Genomic DNA, 11,201 nt, shown 5'->3' with positions numbered 1-11,201 from the left:
GTCTCCTGTCTTCTCCCTCCTCCTCCTACGCCTTCTTCTTCTTTCTCCTTTTCCTTCATTGCTTATCTGTATTTTCTACAATGAGCAGATATTATGCTTTTAATAATACTTTCAAAATTATTTAATCTTCACAGAGAGAGAGAGAGCACCTTAGTGCACATACGTGGTATTCTATATAATACTGTGCTTACATCGCGCTATCCTAATAGTGTGTCTTAAGTTAAACTATGGGAGCCTGTTTTGCCCTTAGAAGTTCTCCCTAAGAAAACAGGTCTAGCACACACATGACCCTGGATCTGGACTGAATTAGAAAGGGGAATAGGTGGGTACATGCCCCATTCCCACCAACTTGCTGCACAACTGCTAGTGTTGTAGGTTGAAACTATGCTTCAAGACCACACACCGTGTCCCTCCCCCAGGTGAGGGGAATGGAGAGGGTGGACTATGGTGATGATTCACCTGTGTCAGAGAGTCTGTTGTTCTGTCCAGTGGCTTCATGGCAAACTTGTACCTCCTTTAGCTTTCTAAGGTGAAGAACGGGTTATGGAAATCCAGGAGCCTGAAAATCTTGGGAACTTTTTAGTTGGCACCAAGGAAAACTCTAAGGATGAGTTCTGGCTTTCCCACTTAAATAGCTATAAGACCTGGAGTATCTCTTCACCTCCTTTTCCTCATGGGGATAATGATATTTCACAGAGTTGTTGCAGTGTTTAAATAACCAGTGACATCACACTGGTAAGCAAAGCAGTGCTGTGCTGTCTCCAGGGCCTTGCATGAAGAAGGGCCCCACGCTTGGTTTAATACTCTGTTGCCATCACGTTGGAATTCTTGGTAACTTTAAAGAAGGGGACTTGTGTTTTCATCATGCACTGGGCCCCACAGATTATGTAGCCGGTGGGGATTACAAGTTTTTTTTCATTGCCATATGTGTAATAGATCACGAAGGATGCCTCTTGTCTCATGGTTAATAAAAACTGTAAACCCAGGGAAGGTCAGCCCTTATAGACATGGGCTGTGTGCTCTTGGGGATCTACCATCCCCCTGTTAATCATTTGTTTAGTTGTGAAACACACAAGCTGTCCTTTTCATTCAGCCCTTAAGATATTTTAGTCTTTGTTAGTAAACATCAGTAACTTCACCTCACTAAGGAGCTTGTCCTAAGCCCCCGTATGTAAACTTACTGCTGAGTCTCTTTAAGTGGGAAAGGAAATCCACTTCGAGAGAAGGATCTCATTCATAGATAAACACACTCCCGTAANGTGGGAAAGGAAATCCACTTCGAGAGAAGGATCTCATTCATAGATAAACACACTCCCGTAATTCTAGATTCCTCTCCATTCCATATTACCATACAGAAACATGGGCTAGATGCTGAAATTCAGATATTTTAGTTTTTCTAACTTGTCAGTAGCAGTTGCTTTTCCATGGGCCTTGTTATTTCATTGCTGACATTTAAGAATCTTGGCTTTTAATGTTCTCAGATAATTTGCTGTGGCCCTGTAAGACACTGGAGAATTTTCTTTGGAGTTCGAAATTTGTTTTCTGCAACAGCCTCTCTTGCTGGCCCTGTAACACGTTTTCCCACTTGTGGTCAGTATCAGGAAGTTGCCTGATTCAGAAATCCCATGCAAAGCAGAGACACTCTCAATGGATCAGGGACCCAAAGCAAATAGATCACGAAGGATGCCTCTTGTCTCATGGTTAATAAAAACTGTAAACCCAGGGAAGGTCAGCCCTTATAGACATGGGCTGTGTGCTCTTGGGGATCTACCATCCCCCTGTTAATCATTTGTTTAGTTGTGAAACACACAAGCTGTCCTTTTCATTCAGCCCTTAAGATATTTTAGTCTTTGTTAGTAAACATCAGTAACTTCACCTCACTAAGGAGCTTGTCCTAAGCCCCCGTATGTAAACTTACTGCTGAGTCTCTTTAAGTGGGAAAGGAAATCCACTTCGAGAGAAGGATCTCATTCATAGATAAACACACTCCCGTAATTCTAGATTCCTCTCCATTCCATATTACCATACAGAAACATGGGCTAGATGCTGAAATTCAGATATTTTAATTTTTCTAACTTGTCAGTAGCAGTTGCTTTTCCATGGGCCTTGTTATTTCATTGCTGACATTTAAGAATCTTGGCTTTTAATGTTCTCAGATAATTTGCTGTGGCCCTGTAAGACACTGGAGAATTTTCTTTGGAGTTCGAAATTTGTTTTCTGCAACAGCCTCTCTTGCTGGCCCTGTAACACGTTTTCCCACTTGTGGTCAGTATCAGGAAGTTGCCTGATTCAGAAATCCCATGCAAAGCAGAGACACTCTCAATGGATCAGGGACCCAAAGCGTGGGGATGTTTTAACCACACTGGCCATTGTTTAAATGAGACTTCAAACCCCCACAAAGTCCACCTTGCTACCAGTCACTGTCTCCCTCATGGGGACAGCCCCTCTCATCTCCATTGATGGAGTCTCCAGTTCTATTAAATGCCACCTGCTGGGGATTGAGCAGGAACAGCACACACACACAGTCCCCAACTTCCAGAAGTTTCCACATGGGGGAGGAGATAAACTGCAAACAAGCAAACAGAAAGTAAACCAGACAATTTCAGATAGTAGTGTCACACTGAATATTCACAATGTGACAAGGAATGTGCTAATGAGAGGTTGAATATAAAAATGAACACTGGTGACCATATATTAAAACAGAACTCTGACCCACAATTTGCAGCAATCAGCCTGGGAAGTCATCCTGTTATCTATAAGTTAAACCTGTAGGAAGTCAGACCACTATCTGTAGCAAATAGTCCAGGAAGTCAAACAATAACCCCTGTAACAATCAGCCCCAAGTAGCCAGGACGTGATTAATAACTGACAGCTTTCTTAATTTTTGTTCCCACTTCCAATTTAGGACCAACCAGAGAAGGTCAAATATGCTCTCCAAACCAATCACACAGGATGTCCCACTTCTAGTTAGCCTGCCCCCAGCTGCCCCAGGCCAACAGCCTCTAATCAGGGCTCACCCAAAGCCTTCCCTTTTTTCACTCTAAAGCTTCCCCACTCCTTGGCCTGCCTTTGAGTCTCTGCCAAACACAAGCGATGGTGGCCAACTCTCTTGCTATAGCAAGCTCTGAATAAGGAGCCTTTGCCTGTTCTCATTTAGGTGGTAGTCATTTATGTCCACACTAGGCACTGGGGATATCGGGGTGAACAGAAACAGACCCTGAACCTGCCCTCATGAGTCTCACTGTCCAGTGGGCAGAGACACTATTCAAACAACCACAAGTGGAAAAATGCAGCTGTTATTTTGCTGTAAGGGAGCAGGCACAATGGTTCCACAGCCCACGAAGTGGGAATCTGACCTAGTGTGCAGAGTCAGGGTGGGCTCCCTGGAAGAAGTGATGCCTGAACAGAGATATAAAGGATGTGTTTGAGACATCCGTGCAGAGACGAAGAAGAAAGTATCCCAGGCAAAGAAAACAGTACATTCAAAGGGCCATGGTTGGAGAGAGGGTGACAAGTTTAAAGGACTGATGGGACTCGTGGCTAGGAGGATGATGTGAGATGAGGCTAGAGAAGTCCGAGGGGGGCAGATCATGCAGAACTTTCAAGGCCATGGTGAAGACTTTTGTCTTTATCCTAAGAACATGTGGAAGCTAGTAATGAACTTGGGGGTTGGGTGTGGGAAGACAGGGGAGCCATCTGCTTGGTGTTAATCATGCAGAACTTTCAAGGCCATGGTGAAGACTTTTGTCTTTATCCTAAGAACATGTGGAAACTAGTAATGAACTTGGGGGTTGGGTGTGGGAAGACAGGGGAGCCATCTGCTTGGTGTTCTAGGTTGAACTGTGTACCCTAAAAAGATATGTTGAAGTCCTAACCCCCAAGACTTCAGAAGGTGACCTTATTTAGATATAGGGTCATTGCAGATGCAATTAGTTAAGATGAGGTCATACTGGCGTAGGGTGGACCCTCAATCCAATAAGAAGAGGACACAAAGGGAGCAGATGGCCATGTCACAACAGAGACAGAGATTGGAATGATATGGCTACAAGCCAAGGAACACCAAGGGTTGCCAGCAAACACCAAAGCTAGAAGAGGCACAGAAGGATCCTCCCTAGAGCCTCCAGAGGGAGTGTGGCCCTGCCAACATCTTGATTTTGGATTTCTGGTCTCCAGAACTGTGAGATAATACATTTCTGTTTTTTTAAGCCACCCAATTTGTGGGACTTTGTTATGGCAGCCCAAGGAAATCAATACAACTGGGTTTTTAAAAGATCTGCCTGGATAGATTGGAGGGGAGCCCAAGTAGATGAGGGCTGGCCAACTAGGAGTCCACTGTAGTTGTTCCCCAAAGAGATGCTGGTGGCTTGGGTTAGGATAGTGACAGTGGGACATGAAGAGAATGAGAAGTTGAGAGATATTTAGGAAGTGATGTCTGTTGACAGAATATGGAAGCAGATCAGCTGGGCTCTTAACTAGAACATTGTACATGTTGGAAAGAGGGTCTCAGATGTGTTCAAGAGTTTTGTCCCCAATAAGACAGCCAGGAGAGTTGTCAGAGCACTCCACTAATAGCAGGCGATCAATGTGTGGGCTCTGGGTAGAAGGAGTCTGAGGAATTAGAGGCACAGTGAGGACATGGGACAGGTGGATCGATTGGGGACAGCACTAAATGTCTGAAACGGAAGTGTGGTCTGAGAGTCCAGGGCCATTGGCAGTAGCAAAGTCCAAATACAAAGCCCAACCGGGTCTGGCCAAGTTCCCTGTCCTGGGCTGTTATTCTTCCTTACTGCGGACATTGCTGATTGAGCCCATCCCCTAATCATCCTCCTCCAGGAAGCCCCCTACTAATCAAGTGGAATGAAGACACCAGATGAAATCTTATTGCAATCCCAGGACAGAGGTGGGATTCAACAGGGGCTCTGAGACTTCTCCAAATGTTTGCAGATCTGTGGTTGATCCTTGATCCTCAAAAGAACCCTAGGAAAATTGACAGAACAGATGCTTGCATTAATCCTGCTTCCTACAAGAGAAACTGAGGCCCAACGTCACGTAGCTAGAAAAGGACAGAGTTGGGCCTCAAAATAAGATCATCTGCTTTCAAATCTTCCTTTGAATTGATTCCTTTGAATTCCTTTTGTTGGAGTGAGCAAGACTGAAGCCATGTTGGGACCTGAAACTGCATGGGCTTTAGAACAAAAAAAAGGATAGTTTTGTTTTTTTTCCTTAGCATGCATTTCTCTGAATTCCCTTTTTCCCCCATGGTTATTTGATATTTTGAACCTTGGTTATGGGTGAGAATGGCATTATTTACATAAACGTAAAGCTGTCTTCCAAATAGCCTGCTGACTTGCCTCGAGACACGTACTATCCAGACCCTGAGAAACTAAGAAGACATCAATAAAGCTCTGCCGATTCCACCCCGAAGCAAATTAAAATCCTGCAGGACCCTAAGATAACATCAAGGATGTGAACAGAAGCCAGACAGAGCCTTGATGAGAATTTGCACCTGGTCTCTTACACGTAGCCCCCACAGCTCATGTCTCCCCCTCCTGCCTTCCATTCCCTCAATCTTCTCCTTAAAAACCCTTTAGTAAATCTGAGTCTTGGAGAAAGCTTTAGTCTGACCATCTCCTTCAGGTTTATTGGGGAGAGGCTTAGCTTGATGTCTCCTCAGGTCTGAACAAATTTATCTTCCTATTTCACCAACGACTTGACTTTTGGGTCATTTGTTTCTGTTCTGGCCAGACTTGGGTTTGGTAACACTTTGAATTGCTTCCTTTGAATGGATTCAAATCAATTCTTTCCTGAATTGGTGGCCAAAATAATGAAGACTACTGAACCAACATTTTTTAAATTGTTGATATATATATAACATATACATAGTATACATTACCTAAGTATACATGATATATATAACATAAAATTCATATATAAACATAACAGGAAATTTACCATGTTAATCATTCTTAAGTGTACAATTCAATGACATTAAGTTCAGAATTTTTTCATCTTCCCAAAGTGAAACTCTGTCCCCATTCCCCTCCCCCAGCCCTTGGTAACCACCATTCTCTTTTCTGTCTTTATTAATTTGACTATTCTAGGGACCTCATATTAGTGCAATCATCAGTATTTGTTCTTTTGTGTGAATCAACATTTTGACCTTCAGATGACACACGATGGAATTCAAGACATAATCTTGGATGCCTTGTTGATTCAGACAACATGTTTACTGGGTCTCTACTATCTTTATTTTCTATCAGAAAAACAGCATGAACATCTCAAGTATCTTGGTTAAACCCATATGCTATTTTCATTTAAATGGGCATCTTTTTTTAAAAAAATGTTTTTATCTCTATGGACACTTCCATGGAAAGAAACGGCTCTGTTAGTTTCTATGGCAACTTAATGTCAGAAATCTAATTCAAAACTCTTGAGACTTATTTTCAGAAACTTTTTAAAGGGCTGGGCAAGTTGATGCTAGTTGGTAATAGTGTTTTCACGTTCTTTTTGTTGTTTTTATTTATTCATTCATCAAATAACTATTGAGCACCTAACTCTTGGTCAGGCCTATTCAAGGCATTGGGGAGTAAAAATGGGCAAGACAGGGATGGTGCTAATCTGAAGTCTGGTGATTTCAAAAATGTTAGAGGTCGCCCTGAGAGAAACTTTTCACTGATGACACTAGGGGTGGAGGTAGGGGAATATATTTGGGGGCAAACAGAAGATGACCATCCAGATTGTATTACCCAGGGAAGAGTCTGAGGGCCCCCTTTAGAGTTCTTGAATCATCTACTTCTAAGCCACCATATGTTTCTGATTGCAACATGGGATCTATTTTTGCACTTTTAAGAAACGTGAGTCCAGCCTTGAAAAAGAAGAAAATTCTGTCATATGCTACGACATGGATGAGCCTTGAGGACATTATGCTAAGTGAAATAAGCCAGCCACAAAAAGACGAATACTGCATTATTCCACTTTTATGAGGGACCTAAAGTAGTCCTACTCTTAGAAACAGAAAGTTAGAATGGTGATTACCAGGGGCCAGGGGGAAGGGGAGAAAGGGAGTTGTGGTTCAGTGGACATAGAATTTCAGGTTCACAAGCTGAAAATGTTATAGAGAATCTGTTGCACAAGAAAATGCATCTAGGAGCTGGCTGGTTAGCTCAGTTGGTTATGGCATGGTGCAAATAACACCAAGGTTCAGGGTTCAATACCTGTACCAGTCAGCTACAGAAAAAAAAAGAAAGAGAGAAAAAGAATGTGTATATAGTTAATAGCATTATACTGTATGCACACCTAAACATGGTTAAGATAGTACATTTTATGTTATGTATTTTTTACTATAATAACAATAATAATAAGAGTCTAGCACAGCACTCGCCATATAAGAGCTCAATAAATGTTTCCTGAAAGTAAAAAAACAAAAAGAAATTTGAGGTCTCAAGTCCTGGCCTCATGGTATTTTTTTCTGCATACAGGTATTGTTAGTTTTGGGGTTGGGAACAATAGTTTTCTTTCCATATTTGTGCCTTCTGAGTGTGTGCAACTTAAGATATAGCTTGGAAAGGTCAAAGTCAAGACTTCTGTAGGAAAATCACCTAACGAGGCCCATCTCCTTTGCTGAACAGGTCTTGAGTATGTCTGCTCTGGATTGAGGTCAGACTTACATGAGCACAGTTCCAGAAGCTGAAAACAGACCTGCCTCAAACAACAGTCACTAACATCTGGGGAGCCTTTTCAGTTTGCAGAGGACCCTTATGTGTGTTTCTCTCATTTCAGCCACTGCCCCCTCCTTACCAGGCCTCTAGTATCTTCTCCACACTTCACCAACGGGATTTGTTTGCAGAATTGAAACCTTAGCAAAGGTTTGTTGAGGTTTGTTTTTTGAAAATTGGCTGTTCCTATCCACATTCCCTTGAGATATAAATAGAAAAAAAAAAAGAGGTTTAATTAGTAAGACAAGACATTCGAGCTACATCCACTTGATCCTTGAAAAGGAAATCTAAGAGGTTGTAACTATCACCTTTTCAGTCCTATAAAGGTAGGTCAGTCAGGCAGCAAAAGCACATTTGTTATTCCTTCCTTCAGCTCTTTTTCTTGATTCTTCCTGGGAGAAGACCTAAAACGGTGAGTAGCTAGTGGACCTACCAGACCCCAGGATCTTCTTCCCTTCAGGCATTCATATTAGGCTTGTCCATGCTGTGCTCAGATTTCTCTTTTCCCATGGCTTTGACACCTGGAAGGATTTTGATCTCTGGTGGATGGGCTTTTCATTCATCTGATTCCCACCCTTCAGGACAGATAGCATGTCTTCCGCAGAAGGTCTACGAGCAGCCCAAGCTGTATCATTTCCATGTGGAATTTGCAATGTTGCATCTCTCTGGCTGGGGGAAAGCCAGGGAAGAGAGGGCAGGTGATGATATCACAGAGCCATCAGTCTTGGCTATGTCAAAGTCTTAGACCACTTGAGCATCCCTGTAGATCAGGGATATTATGAAAGTTTTTTTAATAACCTGTGTTTCATCACCTTGGCCCAAATATAGAATGTGATCCAATGAGTGTCAGAATAATCCATTCTCTGTTCTTCAGACCCAGATACTTTTGAACCCCAAAAATTCTTCCAGACATCAGGCCTCTCCAAGATGTCAGCCAGCCAGGTAAAGGACGTTTTCCGATTCATAGACAATGACCAGAGTGGATACCTGGATGAAGAAGAGCTTAAGTAAGCTTTGTCCTGAGCCTGTCTGGCAACCCTGCCATTGCTGGGTGGGGTTGGGGTGCAGCAGGGGCCAGTTTGCTCAATATTTCTTCAATGACCAGCCTTGGTGTTGGTTATTTGGCCGAGCCTCATTACAGTAAAGAACATGAGTCAGTTGGCCACGCATCTATCTATGCAAAGCACTAAACATGGGCAAGGAAGATTATACGTACAAAGATTCACTAGTTTAAGGGATTTCCTTTGACAAACGGACTCAACAAAACTCTTTAAAAACTTTAGAAACAAAATGTCCACCATTGGTTTCTACAGCAAAGCAAGTCTTTGCTTGCCAAGACCTTGACTGATTATTGCAACTGCTGGAAACAGATAGTTTGTGTAAAGAAAATAAAAAGGGGTGGGGGTAAACACAGAGATACAGGCAGGGTCTTTCAGAAAATTCCCATCAATCTTTATTATCCTGCAGGTTTTTCCTCCAGAAGTTTGAGAGTGGTGCTAGAGAACTGACCGAGTCAGAAACCAAGTCCTTGATGGCTGCTGCAGATAATGATGGAGATGGAAAAATTGGAGCAGATGGTATGTCCACACCTGTACACAGCATTAACACTTTAGCCCAGGGAGCTTCCATCAGGGCTTGGGCTGTGAGATCAGACAGATGTGGGTTAAAATCCCCATTTCTTAACCTTACTGAGCTCCAGTCTTCTCACCTGTAAAATGGGACTAAAGTGAGGATGCGGATGTTGTGTGTAAAAACTCTGACATGATGCCTGGAATGTACCATAGAAGCTGGTCCCGCTGGTCATTGTCTATCAACTAGAGAATAACCTTCACCTGATTAAGGGACTAGTTAGTTGCCTGGCCAGTTATTTGCAAGATGCTCTAACACACCTTGAAAATAATGCAAGGAATTTCCACCAGTGCGATTTGAACCCCTCTGAATAAGGGAAAGATTGACATTCTCAAGTGTGTCTCATACCAAAGAGTTTATTGGCTTGTGTAGGGGGCTTCTTAGCTTTCAATGGTTTAAACAAATATGCTTTATTGGACATTAGCCCACCAAATGGACAATATTAAACAGAGAACAAATAAGTCAACCACTATTTATGGAGTCCTCTATGTGCAGAGCCCTAGATTCAAATTTTAGCATAATAGCACAGCTGTAGGATTATTTTCACTTGATTTTGTCATGTTGCTTACATGCTTTTCAGCTACTTTGTGCCTGCCAACTCAGGAGAACATATGGTGGTCCTTCTGGTGGTGAGAATTTGAAATTTAAAAATGCTACCTTGGATCCTTACTTTTAAAACCTATTCAAAATGATACCACCACAGCTTACTATACAGGAGTTAATATAGCTTCTATAGATAGCTCTGAAAAATAGCTTAGGCAAGGGAAGATCGATTTATTTAAACAAAACCATGAAAGACTTCCAAACAGACAAAGCTTACCCATAAATATAAAGCCAAACTCCAGTTTTCAATTTCAACCTGTAGCCTCCTTATCTTATAATTATTACTACCTTTCTTTTAGTGATATAAACTTTGGGGGGTAAGGTTTAGGGTTCAATAGAGGAGAATTAGTTCAAAATATCACCCTATTAAATATTTCCTAAAAATGCAATACAGCTACAGAAAAGAGGAAGAAAACCTCTCATTTCTGTCTTAAATTGACCAGACAATTTAAACCAGTGTTTAAAACTTCACACTTTTTACTCTGCACCCAAAAAGTTAAATGTTCACAGATTATATACTGAATTCATTGATTGTCAGAGAGAAATGATTGGGTTGACAGGTTCTAATACAAGCTTTGCTCTGTTGCAAAGCTGAAGATGTTCATGAGAGATTGTGCAGAGAGATGGGGCACTGTAGACTCCTTTGATCTATAGTCATTAACACCCAGATTTTTCTTCCTTTTGTGCCCCCCTGAGGGGGTCATGCCCATCATCTGACAATTGGCTTCTTTTCCTTCCTTCTTCAGAATTCTCACTGGCAACAGCATGTCTGTGAAGTAGGGAGCCCTTTCCACTGACCCTGTTCTCACTTCTTCTGTTCTAGAATTCCAGGAAATGGTGCATTCTTAAAGGCGCCAGTCTATGGAGAAAAGAGAGGAAGGGACAATCATCTGGAAGGCCTCCAAAGCCCCAGGAATGGGAAACTCCACACCCTACCCATAACTTATTTAATTCCCCCTGAAAGGCTTCCGCAATGTGCTCGTTGTTTTAGTGAGGTGATAAAACAGTCATTCGTGACTTTTTGGTGGTGGGTATGCCCTGATGACTTCTGTAAGGTTCTCCGCAGGCAATGCCTTTTAAAATCACCCAATAAAGACACATTTCTCATCATCTGCTGATGTGTGGGTGTGTTTTTTTCTCAGCAAGATAAAGAGATGAAAGCAAGCTGAGGACTGAGGGCTTTTCAAAACATTCCCAGTCCCATCAGGCGCAGAGCAAGCCCCTGGTGGTGTGCATAAGCAAACAGGGAAACCA

The 11,201-nt window shown here is 42.3% G+C and overlaps 1 protein-coding gene across 1 annotated transcript in view; it reads left to right on the top strand.

Annotated features, from left to right (window-relative positions):
- The window catches only part of OCM (oncomodulin), a 36,202-nt gene extending 25,275 nt beyond the window's left edge, over positions 1 to 10,927 (top strand). Inside the window, exons 2-4 of the mRNA XM_008582308.1 lie at positions 8,590 to 8,722; positions 9,183 to 9,292; positions 10,771 to 10,927. Coding sequence (XP_008580530.1) covers positions 8,590 to 8,722; positions 9,183 to 9,292; positions 10,771 to 10,796 — 269 coding nt within the window. The 3' untranslated portion in view covers positions 10,797 to 10,927. The remainder of the gene's footprint in view (positions 1 to 8,589; positions 8,723 to 9,182; positions 9,293 to 10,770) is intronic.
- Positions 10,928 to 11,201: the final 274 nt, after the last annotated feature.

The sequence above is a fragment of the Galeopterus variegatus genome, unplaced genomic scaffold (assembly GCF_000696425.1).
Source record: "Galeopterus variegatus unplaced genomic scaffold, G_variegatus-3.0.2 Scaffold2561, whole genome shotgun sequence".
In the NCBI taxonomy this organism is placed as follows: domain Eukaryota; kingdom Metazoa; phylum Chordata; class Mammalia; order Dermoptera; family Cynocephalidae; genus Galeopterus; species Galeopterus variegatus.
The sequence above is the reverse complement of the archived record's forward strand: the minus strand, read 5'-3'. Positions and strand labels throughout refer to the sequence as shown.